Here is a 22,175-nt window from a genome sequence, read left to right as displayed (position 1 = left end):
AAATGGGATTGCTTCCTTAATTTATGTTTCTAATAGATTTTATCAAAAAACACAATGGATTTCTGTATATCAATTTTGTAGTCTGCAACTTTACTGAATCCATTTAATAGGTTTAATTTTTTTTTTTTTTTTTGGTGGCATCTTTAGGATTTTCTATATATGCTTTTGAACCGTGGTGTTGGAGAAGACACTTAAGAGTCCCATGGACTGCAAGGGGATCCAACCAGTCCATTCTAAAGGAGATCAGTCCTGGGTGTTCTTTGGAAGGAATGATGCTAAAGCTGAAACTCCAGTACTTTGGCCACCTGATGTGAAGAGTTGACTCATTGGAAAAGACTCTGATGCTGGGAGGGATTGGAGGCAGGAGGAGAAGGGGATGACAGAGGATGAGATGGCTGGATAGCATCACTGACTCGATGGATGTGAGTCTGAGTGAACTCCAGGAGTTGGAGATGGACAGGGAGGCCTGGCGTGCTGCGATTCATGGGTTCCCAAAGAGTCGGATACGACTGAGTGACTGAATTGACTGACTGACTGATATCCCCTATATGCCTGCTTTCTGGAAAGTTTTTATTGTAAATGGATGTTGAATTTTATTGAAAGCTTTTTCTGCATCAACTGAAATGACCATATAGGTTTTATTCTTCAATTTGTTAATATGGTGTATCACATTGATTGATTTATGGATATTGAACAATTCTTGCATTCCTGGGGTAAATCCCACTTGAGCATGATGTATGATCTCTTTACTGTATTGTTGGATTCCATTTGCCAGTATCTTATTAAGAAATTTTGCATCTATGTTCATCAGTGATATTGGCCTCTAATTTTCGTTTTTTTGTGTGACATATTTGTCTGGTTTTGGTGTCAAGGTGATGGTGGCCTCATAGAATAAGTTTGGAAGTCTACTTTATTTTGCAATTTTTTTGGAATAGTTTCAGAAGGATAAGTGTTAACTTGTCTCTAAATGTTTGGTATAGTATAATCTTTTAATGACCTATTGGTGTCTTCATATTTGAAATAGGTTTTTCTTAGGAGTTTTTGTATTGATGATCTTGCTTTATTCACAGTGATAAAAATTTTGACTTTTAGTTGGGGCTATTTAGAGTGAAAAGACCCTGATGCTAGGAAAGATTGAAGGCAGAGGGGAAGGGGATGACAGAGGATGAGATCGTTGGATGGCATCACTGACTCAATGGACATGAGTTTGAGTAAACTCTGGGAATTGGTGATGGACAGGGAAGCCTGGCATGCTGCAGTCCATGGGGTCGCAAAGAGTCGGACACGACTGAGCAACTGAACTGAACTGATTTAGAGTGATTATTGATATGCTTAGACTTAAATCTGTCTTCTTTCTTCTTGTTTGCTTTTTGCCTCATCTGTACTTGATTCATTTTTGCTTCATTTTCTCATTTCTTTGAATCAGTATTTGGCTGAAGTTTACTCCTGAGAACTTTATTCTTTTAGTACATCTGGCTTGTTGGGTGGTAGAGAAGTACATGTGTTTGCGCTCACTCAGTTGTGTTCAACTCTTTGAGACCCCATGGACTGTAGCCTGCCAGGCTCCTTTGTCCATGGAATTCTCCAAACAAGAATACTGAAGCAGGTTGCCATTTCCTCCTCCAGGGGATCTTCCTGACCCAGGGATCAAACCTGTGTCTTCTGGTTCTCTTGCACCGGCAGGCTGATTCTTTATCACTGAGTCACCTGGGAACCCTGGAGGAAAAGTAGTTGGAAGACAAATTCTCAAGTAAAGAAATGCAGGTGGTGTGCACTGAAATGATGAGTGAGACAGCGAGTCTGCCTTGCTAACCAATGTAACCATGGGGAGCAGTGTATGCACTACACTTTCTTTAGTGCCTGAAGTTAACTCAGTTGTGATTTTAAAATCTCACTGGCTAATAATTGAAAAGGAAATCTCATGATGTAGTAGACAGCCCAATGAGTAAGTAACTGAGGCTTCTTTTAAATTATTGTTTCAGTTCGGAAGAAACTACAAATATGATTCCAATAAACTGCTGAGAATATTAGGATGTGGCATTATAGTTTAATTTATCATGTCAGCTGCACTAGCTTTATGACTACTACTTGGCTGCATACCAGATTAGATAGTGAATATGAAGGGATTATAGAGCAAAGAATTAAAGATGGTGATGTAATGTGAGAAATTGACAATCAGAAGCACTCTAAACTAAGACCACCTCTACTAACACATATACATTTTCTAGAAAAGTAAATTTATTGCTTTAGGGATGGTAGCTTACATGTTACATTTATTTTTGGTAAAGCTGTAGGAAGAAAGTAAATTATAAGGTTTAGAGGTGAAGACATAGGTAAAATAGTAAATTTGAATGAAATTCCTTTGATCATGCCTATTATACATGCTGTTTCTTCTTCTGTTTTTCATAAATATATGAATACATCTGATTAAATATTAAATATTACTTCCAACAAGACTTTTAGTGTCTGTTCTTTTTCGGTTATGCAGTATGATTGCACTTAGTACAAAATTAAATTGCATGACAGCAAAGGTAAATAAATGCTGTTTCTCATCCACTTTACATAGATTCCTATGGAGATATTTTCTATCAAGAGGTTTTTCTCTGCATATGAAAGCGTCAGTTCAGTTCAGTCGCTCAGTCATGTCTGACTCTTTGTGACCACAGCACACCAAGCCTCCCTGTCCATCACCAACTCCTGGAGTCCACCCAAACCCATGTCTATTGAGGAAAAGCATACACAGATGTAAATTTGTGTGCTTTTATAATAACATAAATGAAAGCTTACCTTGTACACACTTCTACTCCTTCCTTTTTTGAGTCAAATACTTTAGAATATTACATTGAATCAATACACATAGCTCTAACTCATTTTGAGAACTATTTAATATATCCCTTATTGATACAAAATTACTCCCAATCTTTTGTTATTATAAATGATTGTGCTGCAACAATGAATAAGTTCTGTTTTAAATGTGCTATTTCATTTAAAAGCTGTTTTGCTTTTAGTATATCTTTTAAAAATATTTTACTTCATGGTATAAATTTTTCATGTTTTTGGCATGTATAAAATATGTGAATTTCTTCTGGTAATTTGAAAATTTTACAATTCATTTTTATCCATTCTGATATTAATCTTTAGAAGCAATATTATACATTTTTGTTTCTAGAATTATTACCTTAAGATCATATTGGTATGAAAGATATTAATATTAGTACATTTACATTCCTTATGTTCTTTCCATAGCCTGATTTTGATAGTTTACATTATTATCCCTAATGCCCCTAGGGACTTCCGTGGCAGTTCAGTGGTCAAGATTCTCTGCTCTTAGTGGTGGGGCTCCACGTTTGGGCTTCCCTGGTGGCTCAGATGGTAAATAATCCACCTGCAATGCGGGAGAACTAGGGGTGATTCCTGGGTTGCGAAGATCCCTTGGAGAAGAGAATGGCCACCCACTCCACTATTGGGACAGAGGAGCCTGGCAAGCTACAGTTCATGGGATGACAAAGAGTCGGACATGACTGAACCACTCTCACTTTCACTTTTCAATGCCCCAGTGGCAAATTTTCCATCTTAGAATATACTTACATATAAAATGATGTGTGTTACACTTAAGCAATATTTAACAATTTCCTACACCAAGAGGTGGAGAAGGAAATGGCAACCCACTCCAGTATTCTTGTCTGGAAAATCCCATGGACAGAGGAACCTGGCTGGCTAGAGTTCATGGGGTAACAGAGTTGGGCACACACAAGAGGAGGAAGCTGGTGGGCTGTACAGAGTGCCTGCAAAATTCCTTCTTTTTTATTTCAAGTTTGTTGTTTGATTATATTACTATATTATTAGTATTAGTCTTTACTGGTTAAATTATTATTGTCATACCACCATTTCCTGTAAACGGAGTTTTTCAGTCTTGGTTCCATCAATAAGAGTATTCATTGCAAAGAATGTAGTGTGGAATGATATCGTGGAGAAGTCTGAGAACAATTTGAGTTTTATCATACAGTCAAGAAGAAAATGAAGTCCACACACTTTACTAGAATAAACCATGAGCTATTTAATTTATATTTTTTTCTTTCAAGACAATTTGTACACTTTTATTCCACAGAGATCTTATGTGTCATTCATGATTGCTTTGAGAAGCATCTATGCTCCTTTTTTTGTTTTGTTTCATGTGACTAAAAAATTCTCATATAATTTTCTTTCTTGGGCTCAGCCGGCTCACCTTGCATTACCTGATATCATTTTGCTATTTCTTTTTTTAACCTTGCTATTCCATAGAGTAGATATTACTTTTATTTTAATGTGACAAACAAGGATTTTCCAAAAACTGTTTAATTAATTGAATACGTTCTATTATTTTTCCTATAACTTTTTTGGTTGGTTTAATGTACTATCATTCTCTATTAAAAATCTGTTTTCATTGCTTTCTCATTGATTTTAGATCATTTTAAGAAAAATAGCAGAAGTATTTTTCCATCAGTATCTTTAATTATAGCAAAAGTATGTGTACTTATAGCTGATTCACATTGTTGTAAAGCATAAATCAACACAGCATTATAAAGCAACTATCCTCCAATTTAAAAATAATATAGCATAATTTAAATTGCAAAACATGAACCATTATGAATATATAGATTTTATAGGTTTGTTTCCATAAATTCAACAAATATGTACAGAACACAATTATTGACAGCCTTCTGAGTTAGATACTTAACAGGAGTCATAAATGAGCTAATAGTGAAGTGTTATGGCAGTGATATCTGCCCTTGTTGAGGGGGATGAGTAATTAGGATTCTCAGAGAAGTGGTGATTTAGAGAATTCACCCAATGTCATCAGACTCTGCATGTTCTTCTCTCTCTTCTGCAACCATTCTATGCAAAACAAAACTTTTGCCTTTTTTCTTGCCTCCCTGCTTCTTACCAACTCATTAGCACTGCCTGGAATGCCTTTGCTCTTAACTTCAGTATATCTAAATTGTACTTTTCAGACCAACTTCTTTTTTGAAAATTTCCTTCTTTATTCCTACAGTGACCTGTCCTCCTTTCAAATCCAGAGACTGTTTTTTTTTTTTTTTTTTCATCTTTTGTCTAGAGATAAGAACATGCTACTTTGAACTGGTGTCTTATTTTTATATCTAGATCAGTTCAGATCAGTCGCTCAGTCATGTCCAACTCTTTGCAACCCCATGAACAGCAGCATTCCAGGCCTCCCTCTTCATCACCAATTCCCGTAGTTTACCCAAACTTATGTCCATTTAGTCGGTGATGCCATCCAACCATCTCATCTTCTGTTGTCCCCTTCTCCTCCTGCCCTCGATCTTTCCCAGCATCAGGGTCTTTTCAAATGAGTCAGCTTTTCACATCAGGTGGCCAAAGTAATGGAGTTTCAGCTTCAACATGAGCCCTTTCAATGAACACCCAGGACTGATCTTTAGGATGGACAGGCTGGATCTCCTTGCAGTCCAAGGGACTCTCAAGACTCTTCTCCAACACCACAGTTCAAAAGCATCAATTCTCGGTGCTCACCTTTCTTTATAGTCCAACTCTAACATCCATACATGACTACTGGAAAAAACATAGTTTTGACAAGACAGACCTTTGTTGACAAAGTAATGTCTCTGCTTTTTAATATGCTGTTTAGGTTGGTCATAACTTTCCTTCCAAGGAGTAAGCATCTTTGAATTTCATGGCTGCACTCACCATCTGCAGTGATTTTGAAGCCCAGAAAAGTAAAGTCAGCCACTGTTTCCACCGTTTCTCCATCTATTTCCCATGAAGTGATTGGACTGGATGCCATGATCTTAGTTTCTGAAGGTAGAGCTTTAGGCCAGCTTTTTCACTCTCCTCTTTCACTTTCATCAAGAGGCTCTTTAGTTCCTCTTCACTTTCTGCTATAAGGGTGGTGTCATCTGCATATCTGAGGTTATTGATATTTCTCTCGGCAATCTTGATTCCAGCTTGTGCTTCTTCCAGCCCAGCATTTCTCATAATGTACTCTGTATAGAAGTTAAATAAGCAGGGTGACAATATACAGCCTTGACGTACTCCTTTTCCTATTTGGATCCAGTCTGTTGTTCCATGTCCAGTTCTAACTGTTGCTTTCTGACCTGCATATAGGTTTCTCAAGAGGCAGGTCAGGTGGTCTGGTATTCCCATCTCTTTCAGAATTTTCCACAGTTTATTGTGATCCCCACAGTCAAAGGCTTTGGCATAGTCAATAAAACAGAAACATATATATTTTCTGGAACTCTCTTGCTTTTTCGATGACCCAGAAGATGTTGGCAATTAGATCTCTGGTTCCTCTGCCTTTTCTAATACCAGCTTGAACAACTGGAATTTCATGGTTCATGTTTTGCTGAAGCCTGGCTTGGAGAATTTTGAGCATTACTTTACTAGCGTGTGAGATGATTGCAATTGTGTGGTAGTTTGAGCTATCTTTGGCATTGCCTTTCTTTGGGATTGGAATGAAAACTGACATTTTCCAGTCCTGTGGCCACTGCTGAGTTTTCCAAATTTGCTGGCATATTGAGTGCAGCACTTTCACAGCAACATCTTTTAGGATTTGAAATAGCTCAAATGGAATTCCATCACCTCCACTAGCTTTGTTCGTAGTGATGCTTCCTAAGGCCCACGTGACTTTGCATTACAGGATATCTGGCTCTAGGTGAGTGATCACACCATTGTGATTATCTGGGTCATGAAGATCTTTTTGTACAGTTCTTCTGTGTATTCTTGTCACCTCTTCCTAATATCTTCTGCTTCTATTAGGTCTATACCATTTCTGTCCTTTATCGAACCCATCTTTGCATGAAATGTTTGTTCCCTTGGTATCTCTAATTTTATTGAAGAGATCTCTAGTCTTTTCCATTTTATTTTTTTTTTTATCCCATTCTATTGTTTTCCTCTATTTCTTTGCATTGATCTCTGAGGAAGGCTTTCTTATCTCTCCTTGCTATTCTTTGGAACTCTGCATTCAAATGGGCATATCTTTCCTTTTCTCCTTTGCTTTTCACTTCTCTTCTTTTCACAGCTATTTGTAAGGCCTCCTCAGACTGCCATTTTGCTTTTTTGCCTTTCTTTTCCATGGGGATGGTCTTGATCCCTGCTTCCTTTACCATGTCATGAACCTCCGTCCTTTGTTCATCAGGCACTCTGTCTATCAGATCTAGTCCCTTAAATCTATTTCTCACTTCCACTGTAGAATCATAAAGGATTTGATTTAGGTCATACCTTAATTGTCTAGTGGTTTTCCCCAATTTATTCAATTTAAGTCTGAATTTGGCAATAAGGAGTTCATGTTCTGAGCCACAGTCAGCTCCTGGTCTTGTTTTTTTCTGACTGTATAGAGCTTCTCCATCTTTGGCTGCAAAGAATATAATCAATCTGATTTTGGTGTTGGCCATCTGGTGATGTCCATTGTAGAGTCTTCTCTTCTGTTGTTGGAAGAGAGTGTTTGCTATGACCAGTGTGTTCTCTTGGCAAAACTCTATTAGCCTTTGTCCTGCTTCATTCCGTACTCCAAAACCAAATTTGCCTGTCTCTCCAGGTGTTTCCCGACTTCCTACTTTTGCATTCCAGTCCCCTATAATGAAAAGGACATCTTTTTTGGATGTTAGTTCTAGAAGGTCTTGTAGGTCTTCATAGAACCGTTCAACATCAGCTTCTTCAGCATTACTGGTCTGGGCATAGAGTTGGTACCATGATATTGAATGGTTTGCCTTGGAAATGAACAAAGATCATTCTGTTATTTTATATCTAGATATTGTCTCCTAAATACTCTTATAGTTCCCTTATGATAGTAAATGACTAGTGAACAGTGATTCTATGCTGGACCTTGTTTTTAATTCTTTTAATGTTTTGCTTTGTTAAGTCCTTCCAACACCTTTGTGAGCTAGAAACCATTTATATTTATTTATTTATTGTATTAAGAGAATGAGGCATGGAAAGATTTAAAAACTTGCTCAGAGTGACACAGCCAGTAAATAATGAAATTAAGATTTACACCCAGGCAGTGTGGCTCTAGAATCAGATAGCAGACTGTTATCTGGTAGCACCAGCTCCCAGCTGGTGCTGGGTGCTCAATGGATCACTCCTCACTGATAGAAAAGAGAGCTCTCTTTTGGGAGGATCCAAAAGGGGGAAAACATACACTGTTTTCCTAGGAGTAATCTTCTTTCCAGGGAAGACAGGATAAAACACTTGGTCCAGATGCCTCTGTGATCATGTTAATTTTGTGACTCCAGGTGTAAACTCTTGTTGCTTTAGTTCTTTGGGGACCTGGCTCTAAATTATTGTAAACTCCCAAGGGAAAGTATCTTCTTCTAGGCAGTATATGAATCAATATGCAGGTCAAAGAGTATCTCTCTACTCCTACAATGTTCAAGATGATGGATTTGTCTTCTTCCAATACTCGAAAGTCATGCCTCTTAGAAAAAATTGTCACCATGAAGGAAATTGAATATTTCACACTTATATAAAGAAATGGTTATTTACTTGAAGCAATCAATGGACCTACATAAAGAATATCTTTAAGGAAGTGAGTACATTGCATTCTAGATAATATGACAGTTTTGAAGTATGATGGAGAAGCTTCAGGCTGCGCTTGAACGTTGGGAATATAACCCTTCCAGACCAAGTTCTCTTTTAAAGAGAGCAGACTGGCACTTTGTTTACTTCCTTAAACAGACAAAGTAACTGTTTTCTGTGACTTTTTCAGAACTTATTTTCTTGTTTATTTCTGTATAATATAGAGGTACTACAAAGTCCATAAAGAATTCTAAGGTCACAGAATGTTAGCTGTGAAAGTGGCATAAAGACTATCTTCCTTGCTTTATAAAGGACCTAAATTGACTCACATTCAAATAAATAAAAAGTTTTTGAACTAAAACTTGAACTAAACAAAAGCATTTATGCAATGGATAATGCTCTTAATCTATGCTGAGAAATATCTTTATGACTGTTGAAAATATACTCCACCTTAGCATTAGCAGAAAATCATAATGATAGATAATCACAAATCGAGTCACTTTTGTTTTTCATTTATCAAGCTCTACATATAACTATTATATAATTCGAGTAGTTTGTTGTATTTATTTATCACTGTAGTGATAATAAATGTTATTTAAAACAAGTTATTTTTCATATAAATTATCCTACATAGTAATCTTCTTGTAGGAATTTTAAACAGTTTGAGTCCTAATTCCTTAATTAATGAGTCCAAAAGTAACATATTCTTGAATGTATTTCATGCATAAAGTCTCATGCACTTGATATTTTACATATAACATTACCATAATTGATATTGCCTGGTAGATTTCAGGATAAATGCCCTAAAATAAGTTTATATGAAATATAATATATCATATAGAATAATTCTCCATTATTTTGGTGCAGAGATGCTAAATTTTACATATAGTTTCCATGACAACTTGCTGTCCAACGTTGCCAGATCATTTGATGTTACAGGCAAGGCATCCTCATTCCTTCCATGGGTCATATTCTTTTAAATTAGTAACCTCTGTCATTTGTGTATATTACCCTTTCAACATCTTTGTATAAGTGGTAGTAGGGAATGGACTGATAAACACATATGTGAATTGTGTGTTTAAAATACTAGGATGCATGTGATCATTAAAATAAAGAAATACCCTATTTTTCACTTCTCAGATGTCATATGTTGTTAGGATCTGAATATCTCATTGGTTTTACAGTATTCCTAGCAGTGTTTCTCTAGCTGGGGTTTTATATCCAATTATGCAATAAGATGAAACATGAAAGGTAGTTCATATACAAATTTGTAACTTGAAAGAGTTTTAGATTACAGGATTAGACTCTTTGTGGTGGCAAACAATAGAGATTAAAGGTAAATTACCCAAGTTTACACAGGATCTTTGCACAAACTGCCAGGATCTAGTATGTGTGTGTGTGCTCAGTCGTTCAGTCATGTCTGACTTTTGCGACCCCATACTGTAGCCCATCAGGCTCCTCTGCCCTTGGGATTTTCCAGGCAAGTGTACTGGAGCATGTTGCCATTCCATACATCAGGGGATCTTCATGACCCAGGAGTTGAACCCATGTCTCTAGTGTCTCTTGCACTGGCAGGTGGATTCCTTACCACTGCACCAACTGAGAAGCTCAACCTAGAATCTGGGAATATTATTTTTTAGTTCCAGAGTGTTTCAGTAATTGTCTATTGTAGACCTATCTAACAGAACCTTTTATTGGCTTAATATGTTATTTGTAACTCAATGATTGTTTTTCATCAAAAAAAAATCTTTCTTATAACAGATTGCAGATGACCAATGGAAGATAAGAATCAGACAGCAGTGACTGAATTTCTTTTCTTGGGCCTCACAGATCATCTCTATCAGCAGATTGTTCTCTTTTTCATTCTTCTTTTTCTATCTTGCCACTCTGGGTGGTAACTTGGGGATGATCACTCTCATATGGATTGATCCCAGACTCCACACTCCTATGTACTTTTTTCTTAGCCACTTGTCCTTTGTAGACTTGTGTTCCTCTCCTTCCATTGCCCCCAAGATGCTGTGTGATATCTTTGTAAAGAAAAGAAGCATCCCTTTCACGGGTTGTGCTGCACAGATGTTTTTCTTTGTTCTTTTGTGGCCACTGAATGTTTCCTGCTGGCTTCCATGGCCTATGATCTATATACAGCCATCTGTAAGCCCTTGTTGTACACACTCATTATGTCCCAGAGGGTCTGTGTGCAGCTGGTTATAGGCCCTTATGCTGTGGCTCTTATAAGCACCATGACTCATACAAGTCTCACTTTTTGCTTACCCTTCTGTGGTCCAAATGTTATCAATCACTTTTTCTGTGATATTTCACCACTGCTTTCCCTTGCGTGTGCAGACACCTGGATCAATAAGTTGGTGCTTTTCACCTTGGCTGGAGCAATAGGAGTGCTCAGTGGCCTGATCATCATGATCTCCTATGTTTGCATCTTGGTGGCCATCCTGAGGATCCAGACTGCCAATGGGAGGAGGAAAGCTTTCTCTACTTGTTCTTCTCACCTGGCAGTTGTATCCATCTTATATGGAACCCTTTTCTTCAATTATGTTCGACCTAGCTCATGTTCCTCCCTAGATATCAATAAAGTGATTTCCCTCTTTTACACCATGATGATCCCCATGTTGAACCCCCTCATCTACAGCTTGAGGAACAAAGATGTGAAAACTGCATTCAGTATGAAATTTGAAAGGAAGAATTGCTTAGTAGCTAGGTAAAGTAGGGCTCTACTTGTATTGTACCATAGATATTGGTACAGAATGCTTAGTAAAAAGAATACTAGCCTGGAAATCTGAAGCTTCATGTGAGTCCTGGCTCTGTCTCTTCAAGATAATCTGAAAAATGGGCAGTTCTTTAATAATTTTCTGCTTCAATCTTGTTCCCTGTGACATGAGAGTGGCTTTAAAATAATACAGAGATGGAGTGAGAATATAAATGTATAAATATACTAGAAGAGAACTCAGGTGAATATTGTACAGTCATACATCTGTGAATCATATTTAATCTAGACATGAAAAATAGAAGTTATAACGGAAAGCTTAAAGTATGACAAACAATATTAAAAGGCAAATAAAAAAGAGAGAAAATATTTGTGCTCCTGAAACAAAGAGTGGGATAATATCCCTAATATTCAAATAACAGTCTAAAATTCACAATGAGAAAAACAATAGGTAAGTGTCAACTAAATGAACAGGCATTTTACAAAGATGGAAATGCAAACTGCCAAAGGTGCATGGAGAAAATGTTCAGCATCGTGATTGGTCAAGTAAATGAAATAAAATTAAAATGCCAAGGCAGTTCCTTTCAATGCAGGTGAAATGTTAACAGTTTAATTCCATGCCACTGATGGAAGAAGAGATCTTTTTTGATATGTAGTGATGCATTCATTATTTTCTACTGGTAGCAAGAATCTACTCCACTGTTTCCTAGGCCATTCGGTAGTTTTCATTTAAAATGATACATTTATATGGCTTTTGACTGAGAGATTCCTTTATTAGAAATCTAGACTGCTGCTGCTGCTGCTAAGTCACTTCAGTCGTGTCCAACTCTATGCAACCCCATAGATGGCAGCCCACCAGGCTCCCCTGTCCCTGGGATTCTCCAGGAAAGAGGACTGGAGTGGGTTGCCATTTCCTTCTCCAAAAAATCTAGACTACAGATGTATAAATGCCAAAACATAAGATTTCACATATTTAAGTGCTATGTGTTGTGGCGAATAAAATAAAAGAAATAACTTGAATACTAATCATGGAAGAAAGGTACATATTTTTCAGTGTAATGTTGTGCAGCAAATAAAGACTGAATTAGGTATTGATGGATTGAATTGGCAAGACCTATTGCATGCAGGCTACTGCTAGTTTAGAAAAAATCAGGTTGAAGATCAGTGCTTATGCTGGTCATTAAGGAAAAGAGCAAAACCTATATAATGAAAAAAATGTATATGTGTGTGTAGGTGTAAGTGAGCACAGGGAAAATTATAAACAATATATAATGAGCTACTGACAATGATTATTTCAATGTGAATGGCGTTGGAGGTAGGAAAAGAGAGCTCTTCCTCATAAACAGTTGTTGTTGGTGTTCAGTCGCTAAATTGCATCTAACGATTTGCGACCCCAAGAACTGCAGCATGCTAGGCTCCCCTGCCCTTCATTATCTCCCTAAGTTTGCTCAAACTCAAGTCCATCAAGTCAGTGATGCCATCCAACCATCTCCTCCTCTGTCATCCCCTTCTCCTCCCACCATCAATCTTTCCCAGCATCAGGGTCTTTTCCAATGAGTCAGCTCTTCACATCAGGTGGCCAAAGTATTGGAGTTTCAGCTTCAGTATCAGTCCTTCCAATTAATATTCAGAACTGATTTCTTTTAGGATGGACTGGTTGGATCTCCTTGCAGTCCAAGGGATTCTCAAGAGTCTTATCCAACACCACAGTTCAAAAGCATCAATTCTTCAGTGCTCAGCCTTCTTTATGATCTAACTCTCAGAACACCCATACCTGACTATTGGAAAAACCATAGCTTTGACTCTACATACCTTTGTCAGCAAAGCGATGTCTCTGCTTTTTAATACATTGCGAAGGTTTGTCATAACTATTCTTACAAGGAGCAAGCCTCTTTTAATTTCATGGCTGCAGTCACCATCTGGATTGATTTTGGAGCCCAAGAAAATGAAATCTGATACTGTTTTTCACATTTTCCCCATCTATTCACCATGAAGTGATAGGACCAAATGCCATGATCTTTTTTTTTTTTTTGAATGTTGAATTTTAAGCCAGCTTTTTCACTCTCTTCTTTCACCTTTATCCAAGAGGCTCTTTAGTTCCTCTTCATTTTCTGCCATTAACGTGATATCATCTGTGTATCTGAGGTTGGTGATATTTCTCCCAGCAATCTTGATTCCAGCTTGTGATACATCCACTCTGACATTTCCCATTATGTACTCTTCATATAAGTTAAATAAATTGAGTGACAACATACAGCCTTGATGTATTCCTTTCCTAATTTTGAACCAGTTTGTGGTTTCATGTCCAGTTCTAACTATTGCTTCTTGACCTACATACAGGTTTCTCAGGAGGCAGGTAATGAGGTCTGGTATTACCATTGCATTAAGAATGTTTCACAGTTTGTGGTGATCCACACAGTCAAAGGCTTTAGCATAGTCAATGAAGCAGAAGTATATATATTTTTTTGAATTCCCTTCTTTTTCTATGATCCAACAGATGTTGGCAATTTGATCTCTGGTTCCTCTGACTTTTTTATATCCAGCTTGAACATCTGGAAGTTCTTGGTTCATATACTGCTGAAGCCTAACTTGAAGGATTTAGAGCATAATCTTGCTGGCATGTGAAATGAGTGCAATTGTATGGTAATTTGAACATTCTTTGGCATTGCTTTTCTTTGAGACAGGAATGAAAACTGAACTTATCCAGTCCAGTGGCCACTGTTAAGTTTTCCAAATTTGGAAATTTGGAAATTTGCTGCACTCATTGGTATAATGAGTGCAACACTTTAACAACAGTATCTTTTAAGATTTTAAATAGCTCAGCTGGAATTCCATCACATCCACCAGCTTTATTCATAGTAAAGCTGTCTAAGGCCCACGTGACTTTACACTCCAGGATGTCTGGCTCTAGGTAAGTGACCACATCATTGTGGTTAACTGGGCTTTTTGGTATAGTTCCTCTTTGTATTCTTGCCACCTCTTCTGTTCCTGTTAGGTTCTTGCCTTTTTTGTCTTTTATTGTGCCTATCTTTGTATGAAATGTTCCCTTGGTATCTCCAATTTTCTTAAAGAGGTCTCTAGTCTTTCCCATTATGTTGTTTTCCAAAATTTCTTTACATTTGTTACTTAAGGCTTTTTTATGTCTCCTTGCATTTCTCTGGAACTGTGCATCCAGTTGGAGATATCTTTTCCTTTCTCCTTTGCCTTTTTTTTTTAAATTTTATTTTATTTTTAAACTTTACAATATTGTATTAGTTTTGCCAAATATCGAAATGAATCTGCCACAGGTATACCCGCGTTCCCCATCCTGAACCCTCCTCCCTCCTCCCTTCCCTACCCTACCCTCCCTCTGGGTCATCCCAGTGCACCAGCCCCAAGCATCCAGTACCGTGCATCAAACCTGGACTGGCGAAAGATGGTAAAAATAACCCTGTGTATGAGACAGCAAAAGAGACACCAATGTATAGATCAGTCTTATGGACTCCGTGGGAGAGGGAGAGGGTGGGGAGATTTGAGAGAATAGCATTGAAACATGTATAATATCATGTATGAAACGAGTCTCCTTTGCCTTTTGCATCTCTTCTTTTCTTAGCTATTTGTAAGGTCTCCTCCTAGATTCAAGGGACTAGATCTGGTAGACAGAGTGCCTGAAGAACTATGGACCAAGGTTCATAACATTGTACAGGAGGTGATAACCAAAACCATCTCCAAGAAAAAGAAATGCAACCAAGGCAAAGTAGTTGTCTGAGGAGGCCTTACACATATGCAGTTGAATTGTGTCTTATTCATGCTCTCTTGAGAGTCCCTTGGACTGCAAGGAGATCCAGCCAGTCCATCCTAAAGGAGATCAGTCCTGGGTGTTCATTGGAAGGACTGATGCTGAAGCTGAAACTCCAATACTTTGGCCACCTGATGTGAAGACCTGACTCATTTGAAAAGACCCTGACGCTGGGAAAGATTGAGGGCAGGAGGAGAAGGGGACAACAGAGGATGAGATGGTTGGATGGCATCACCGACTTAATGGACATGGATTTGGGTGGACTCCGGGAGTTGGTGATGGACAGGGAGGCCTGGCATGCTGCAGTTCATGGGGTCACAAAGAGTCAGACACGACTGAGCTACGGAACTGAACTGCACGTGCTCTCTGGTCTTTCTTGGATGTGATCTTGATGCACCATGATAGATTGCTGCTGTGCCTATCTGATAATGGGAGGACCTGACAGGTTCCAGGTTATTATGGCAGACTGTATGCTTATTCCCATGATGTCATTTATTCAAGTATTGAAGTTCTTTTTCAGAAGCCATAGCATTCTTTGCTGTAATGGCATAGAATTGCTCCTGAAGCCCTAGGACCTGAGTTATTGCCTTACTGAAGCTTGTAATAAGCTCCACACTGCTTCTTTCTTCCCAGTATACCTTTGATCACAGAGTCTAACATGTAGCCCAAGTGGCCATACTGCTTGTACTGTGACTGGGACATGCAACAGAGCCCTTTCCTCCTCTGATTCGCTTAATACTGGCAGCCTTCTCTGCCATGCAACATATGGACTAGAGACACAGTCCTAACTGTGGAATACACTGCCACTGAAATGCAAAGAGAGCTTCCAGGACCCTCTGGTTCTTTTCTCATGGATTTTAGAATCTTAGATCTTCCTTTCTATATATTAATCATTTTCTCTACAAATGTGTAGTTTATACTCAAATTTTGTGTTTTAATTTCTCAAATATTCCATCATTGTTTTAAGCGGTGTGTATATTCCTTTTGTTTGGTTTTGTTACATGTGACTGACAATTCTGATAGTCTTTCCTTTTCTGGGCTTAGCCAGTTAACTTCCTATCACATGATATAAGTTTGCTGTTTCTTTTTTCAATATTGCAGTTTCACAGAACGCATTTTTTGATTTTTATAAAAATGAAGTAAAGAATTATTTTCCTATCTTTTTTTGCTAATGGGAAACTTCTTCTTGTTCTTTTTCTATATTCCATTTTTTGGTAGGTATAATGAAGTATCATTTTCTTTTTTTTTTAATCTGTTTTTTCTCTTTTCTCATTGTTTTTAAATGGTTTTAAGAAGGATAAGAGGTAGAAATACTTTTCCCTTGACATTTTTAATCCAAATGTTATGTACCATAATTGCTAAACATGACCCATCAAGAATTATATAGATTTTATGGGTTTGTTTTCCACTAATTCAACAAATATGTATGCAACACCAATTATTGACAACCTTCTGAGATAGATAATGAATAAGAGTTATAAGTGAACCATCAGTGAAATGTTTTTGGGGTTGATAAATTGAATTATCCACTCTTCTTGAAGTTATAAAGAACTAGGTTCTCAGAGAAGATGGTGATTGAGATAGTTCACCCCGTGTCATCAGACTCTACACATTCTTCTCTCTCTGGTGACCCTTCTACCCCATATAACCTTCTTTCCTTTGTTCCTCCTTCCCTGCTTCAGATCATCTCATATAGCACTGCCTGGAATGCCTTTCCTCTTAACTTCAGTTTATCTAAATTTTTTTTTTTTTTTTTTTACATTTTAAATTTTATTTTATCTCTTATTATGAATAATATTTCTAATAACAACTGTCTAATTACCATGTAGTGAGAATCACATTTATCTGGGTCCATAATATTCCCACAAAAACTAATGTTCACACACAAAAAAGGACATATTCTATTAACATTATTAATAAAGCAGAAAACTTATTTTTTCTATCTTCGCATGTGTTTTCTTGAAAAGCATGTTACAGATGTAATTTTATACTGACATCAATTTTACAATGGCAATTTTATCTAAATTATGGTTATCTTTTCAGACCAATTCCTTCTTTAAAATTTTTCTGGTCTATTCCAGCTTGCAGTGATCTGTCCTTCCTTTGGAGTCCCGAGACTAGTGTTTAGTTTTTGTTGTTGTTGTTGCTTATTTTGTTTATTTATTTTTTAAAATTTGTGTTTAGTTGGAGGATAATTGTTGTACAATATTGTGTTGATTTCTACCTTACAACAACATGAATCAGCTATAAGTATACGTATATCTCCTCCTTCTTGGGACTCCACCCCACCCCCATATCCCGGCTCCCTAAATCAGAGACTGTTTTCTACTTTTGCCTAGATATAGACAAATGTTACTTGAACATATGTTTTGTTTTTATATCTAGTTATTATCTCCTAACTATCCTGTAGACCCCTTTTGATACTAAACTTTGATTCTGTGCTGGATACTCCTTTAAATACTTTAAAATTATTGTCTCATTAAATAATTCCAGCATCTTTGTGAACTAGAAACCACTTTTATATATTTAAGAGAGCAAGCTATAGAGAGATTTAAAAACTTGCTCCAACTGACACAGGCAGTAAGTGATGAAATTAAGACTATGTCCAGGCAGCAAATCCCAACTGGTGCTGGGGGCTCAATGCATCACTTCTCACTGATAAAAGAGACAGCTCTTTTTTCGCAAGGGAGGCTCCCAACGGAGAGCATCTACACTGTTTTCCTAGGACTCTTCCCTATGAGAAAAGATACAGTTAGGAAATAATGTTGGTCCAAATGCCACTGAGATCATGTTAGTTTTGTGCCTCCAGGTATAAGCTCTTGAGGCTTTAGTTCTTTAGGGACATGGCTCTAAATTATTGTAAACTCCCAAGAAACTGTCCCTTATTCTATGCAGTATGTGAATCAATATGCAGGTCAACGAGTATCTGTTTACTCCCAGGATGTTCAAGATGAGGGATTTGTCTTCTTCACCAAGTACCTAGAAAGTCATGCCTCTTTAGAAAAAGTTGCCACCATGAGCGAAGTTGAAAGTTCCATCCTTATTTCTAGAAAATGATTAATTCCTTGAAGCAATTAAAGGACCTATGTAAAGGATATCCTTAAAGAAGTGAGTACATTGTGCTTTGGATAACATGAAGTTTTTGAAATGTGATGGAGAAACTTCAGGCTGTGTTTGAACTTTGGGGATATAACCATTCTGGATCAGGATCTCTAAAGAGAGCAGACTGGCAATTTGTTCACATCTTTATGAGACTAGGCAACTTTTTTTTGTGTGTGACTTTTTCTGAACTGATTTTCTTGTTTATTTTTCTATAATACAGAGATACAATGAAAGGAATTCTAAGGTCACAGAATGTTAGCTGTAAAGTGGCATAAAGACCATCCTCCTTGTTTTATAGAAGCCTGAACATGACATACATTAAAATACATAAATAGTATTTGAATCAAATATAGAATTAGTATGGTCAACCCCTTACCTCCATACACCTGTATTGGTATATTTGAATGGATATAAACAAAAACATTCATGCAATGGCTAATGCTCCTAATCCAAGCCTAGAATTGTATTTGTGACCACTGAAATTGTACCCCACATAGCATTAAGCAAGTAGTCATGAAAATGATGAATAATCAAATAGATATAGTCATGATTTTTTTTATCAAACTTCACATATGATTACTATATAAAGAATAATAGTACACTGTTTTTGTTTTACTTAAAGAAGAAATTAATTACAGTAATAATAAATGGTATTTAAAACAAGATTTTTAAAATATGAATTACCTATGTAGTAATCTCTTAGAAAATTTAAACAACTTGATATTTTCTTCCTTGTTTAGTGAGTCAGAACATATGTATTATTAAATGTGTTCCCTGCATTAAAAATTATATATTTGATATTTTGCATATATCATTTCTGTAATTGATATTGCCTAACAGATTTCAAGATAAGTGCCCTAAAAAGTAGTTCATATGAAAAAGTAAGTCACATAATACAATTCTATGATATTTTGGTGCAAAAGATGCTTAATTTTCTATACAATTTCCACAACAAGTTGCTTTCTAACATTGTCATAACAATTTGATTTTACAGACAAGGCATCCCCATTCCTTCCATGGATCATATCATTTTGTATATGATATAAAATATATGAGTAAACTCTTTGTCATTTGTGTATATCACCCTTTCCACATCTTTGTATAAGGGGGAATAGGGAATAGAATTATCAACACATACGTGAGTTGTATGTTAATAATATTAGGATGGTTGTTATCATTCAATAAGATCAAGAAATTCCCTGTTTTGCATTTCTCAGATGTCATATAATAGGATCTGAATATCTCATTGATCTTACAGTATTCCTAGCAAGGTTTTTCTAGCTAGGGTTTTATATCCAATTATGCAATAAGATTAAACATGAAAGGTAGTTCATATACAAATTTGTAACTTGAAAGAGTTTTAGATAACAGGCTTGGACTCTTTGTGGCAAACAATAGAAATTAATGGTGAATCACCCAAGTTTATACAGGATCTTGCGCAAACGTCCCTGATCTAGTATGTGTGTGTGTGCTCAGTCATTCAGTCATGTCTGACTTTTGCGACCCCATACTGTAGCCCATCAGGCTCCTCTGCCCTTGGGATTTTCCAGGCAAGTATCCTGGAGCAGGTTACCATTTCTTACTCCAGGGGTCATCATGATTCAGGGATTGAACCCATGTCTCTAGTGTCTCCTGCATTGGCAGGTGGATTCCTTACCACTGCACCACCTGGGAAGCCTAACTTAGAATCTGGGAATATTATTTTTTAGTTCCAAAGTGTTTCAGTAATTGTCTATTGTAGACCTATCTAACAGAACCTTTTATTGGCTTAATATGTTATTTGTAACTCAATGATTGTTTTTCATCAAAAAAAAATCTTTCTTATAACAGATTGCAGATGACCAATGGAAGATAAGAATCAGACAGCAGTGACTGAATTTCTTTTCTTGGGCCTCACAGATCATCTCTATCAGCAGATTGTTCTCTTTTTCATTCTTCTTTTTTTCTATCTTGCCACTCTGGGTGGTAACTTGGGGATGATCACTCTCATATGGATTGATCCCAGACTCCACACTCCTATGTACTTTTTTCTTAGCCACTTGTCCTTTGTAGACTTGTGTTCCTCTCCTTCCATTGCCCCCAAGATGCTGTGTGATATCTTTGTAAAGAAAAGAAGCATCCCTTTCACGGGTTGTGCTGCACAGATGTTTTTCTTTGGTCTTTTTGTGGCCACTGAATGTTTCCTGCTGGCTTCCATGGCCTATGATCTATATACAGCCATCTGTAAGCCCTTGTTGTACACACTCATTATGTCCCAGAGGGTCAGTGTGCAGCTGGTTATAGGCCCTTATGCTGTGGCTCTTATAAGCACCATGACTCATACAAGTCTCACTTTTTGCTTACCCTTCTGTGGTCCAAATGTTATCAATCACTTTTTCTGTGATATTTCACCACTGCTTTCCCTTGCGTGTGCAGACACCTGGATCAATAAGTTGGTGCTTTTCACCTTGGCTGGAGCAATAGGAGTGCTCAGTGGCCTGATCATCATGATCTCCTATGTTTGCATCTTGGTGGCCATCCTGAGGATCCAGACTGCCAATGGGAGGAGGAAAGCTTTCTCTACTTGTTCTTCCCACCTGGCAGTTGTCTCCATCCTAGGTGGAACTCTTTTCTTCAATTATGTTCGACCTAGCTCATGTTCATCCCTAGATATCAATAAAGTGATTTCCCTCTTTTACACTCTGATTACCCCCATGTTGAACCCCCTGATCTATAGCTTGAGGAACAAAGAGGTGAAGAATTCATTCAGTACAAAGTTTGAAAGGAAAAACTGTCCAATTGGTAGGTGAAATAGAAGTCTATTAATGTTTTAGTGTAGATGTTGGTGCAGAACATTTAGTGATAAGAACACTAGCCTGGAAATCTGAAATTTCATGTGAGTCCTGGTTCTGCCTATTCAAGACGATTTGAGAGATGGTGTAGTTCTTAAGGTTTTTTTTCTGTTCCAATCTTGTTCTTTGTCACATGAGAATGGTTTAAAAACAATATAGAAATGAATTGAGAATATAAATATAAAAATATACTAGAAGAAACTGAGTATTTGTACAATTGTGGATATGTGAATTCTATTTAAATTGGGCAAACTCAATGTTACAAGGAAACTTTAATGTACCACAGTCAGTGTTAAAGAAAAAATAATGAAACAAAAGAGAATATTTATGCATGTGACCCAAGTGACGGATCGTATCTCTCTTCAGTTCAGTTCAGTTCAGTCGCTCAGTCATGTCTGACTCTTTGCGACTCCATAAATCGCAGCACGCCAGGCCTCCCTGTCCATCACCAACTCCTGGAGTTCACTCAGACTCAGGTCCATCGAGTCAGTGATGCCATCCAGCCATCTCATCCTCTGTCGTCCCCTTCTCCTCCTGCCCCCAATCCCTCCCAGCATCAGAGTCTTTTCCAATGAGTCAACTCTTCGCATCAGGTGGCCAAACTACTGGAGTTTCAGCTTTAGCATCATTCCTTCCAAAGAACACCCAGGGCTGATCTCCTTCACAATGAACTGGTTGGATCTCCTTGCAGTCCAAGGGACTCTCAAGAGTCTTCTCCAACACCACAGTTCAAAAGCATCAATTCTTCAGTGCTCAGCCTTCTTCACAGTCCAACTCTCACATCCATACATGACCACAGGAAAAACCATAGCCTTGAGTAGACGGACCTTTGTTGGCAAAGTAATATCTCTGCTTTTCAATATGCTATCTAGGTACAGTCCCAACTGTGGAATATGCTGTCTCCAAACTGAAAGAAGCCTCCCTGGACACTCAAGTTCTTTCTTCATGAATTTTTCTTTGTAGGAGGTGTTTTAGCATGAGCACTAGACTTCACCACTAGATCTGTAAATATTTACCTAATGTGTCAAATTTCTGAATCTTAATGAGTTTTCTCTCATCCTTTGGAGAATGTATGTTGCCAATTGTGAAGAGCCTATTGTGACTCCACATTAGATCTGTTTCTTTTACTTTTACGTTGCTTCCCATTCCTTTTGTTCATTAAAAGGATACTGTTTATACCCAATGGCCTGGGAACCCTACCCCTCTGCCAGAAAAT

General features: G+C 37.4%; 2 protein-coding genes and 1 long non-coding RNA gene across 3 annotated transcripts in view; all 3 read left to right on the top strand.

Annotated features, from left to right (window-relative positions):
- Positions 1-834, top strand: part of LOC147358747 (uncharacterized) — a 112,041-nt gene extending 111,207 nt beyond the window's left edge. The window contains exon 3 of the long non-coding RNA XR_015141707.1: positions 148-834. This is a non-coding gene — a long non-coding RNA (uncharacterized LOC147358747). The remainder of the gene's footprint in view (positions 1-147) is intronic.
- Positions 835-10,304: 9,470 nt separating this feature from the next.
- LOC147358746 (olfactory receptor 5G3-like) lies at positions 10,305-11,246 on the top strand. Its single transcript, XM_086342140.1, is given in 3 exon segments — positions 10,305-10,393; positions 10,395-10,612; positions 10,615-11,246. Coding segments are annotated over 3 exon segments (939 nt in total).
- An 8,726-nt stretch (positions 11,247-19,972) lies between these two features.
- LOC147358745 (olfactory receptor 5G3-like) lies at positions 19,973-20,917 on the top strand. The gene has a single exon (XM_086342139.1). The coding sequence runs from the start codon at positions 19,973-19,975 to the stop codon at positions 20,915-20,917; it is 945 nt and encodes a 314-aa protein (XP_086198265.1).
- Positions 20,918-22,175: the final 1,258 nt, after the last annotated feature.

The sequence above is a fragment of the Bos grunniens genome, chromosome 15 (genome assembly GCF_055505025.1).
Source record: "Bos grunniens cultivar Pamir isolate PY7600 chromosome 15, Bosgru_T2T1.0, whole genome shotgun sequence".
Taxonomy (NCBI): domain Eukaryota; kingdom Metazoa; phylum Chordata; class Mammalia; order Artiodactyla; family Bovidae; genus Bos; species Bos grunniens.
The sequence above is the reverse complement of the archived record's forward strand: the minus strand, read 5'-3'. Positions and strand labels throughout refer to the sequence as shown.

Excerpts from the sequence above, each read along its gene's own strand:
- LOC147358745 (XM_086342139.1), top strand. The coding sequence starts at position 19,973 with ATGGAAGATAAGAATCAGACAGCAGTGACTGAATTTCTTTTCTTGGGC.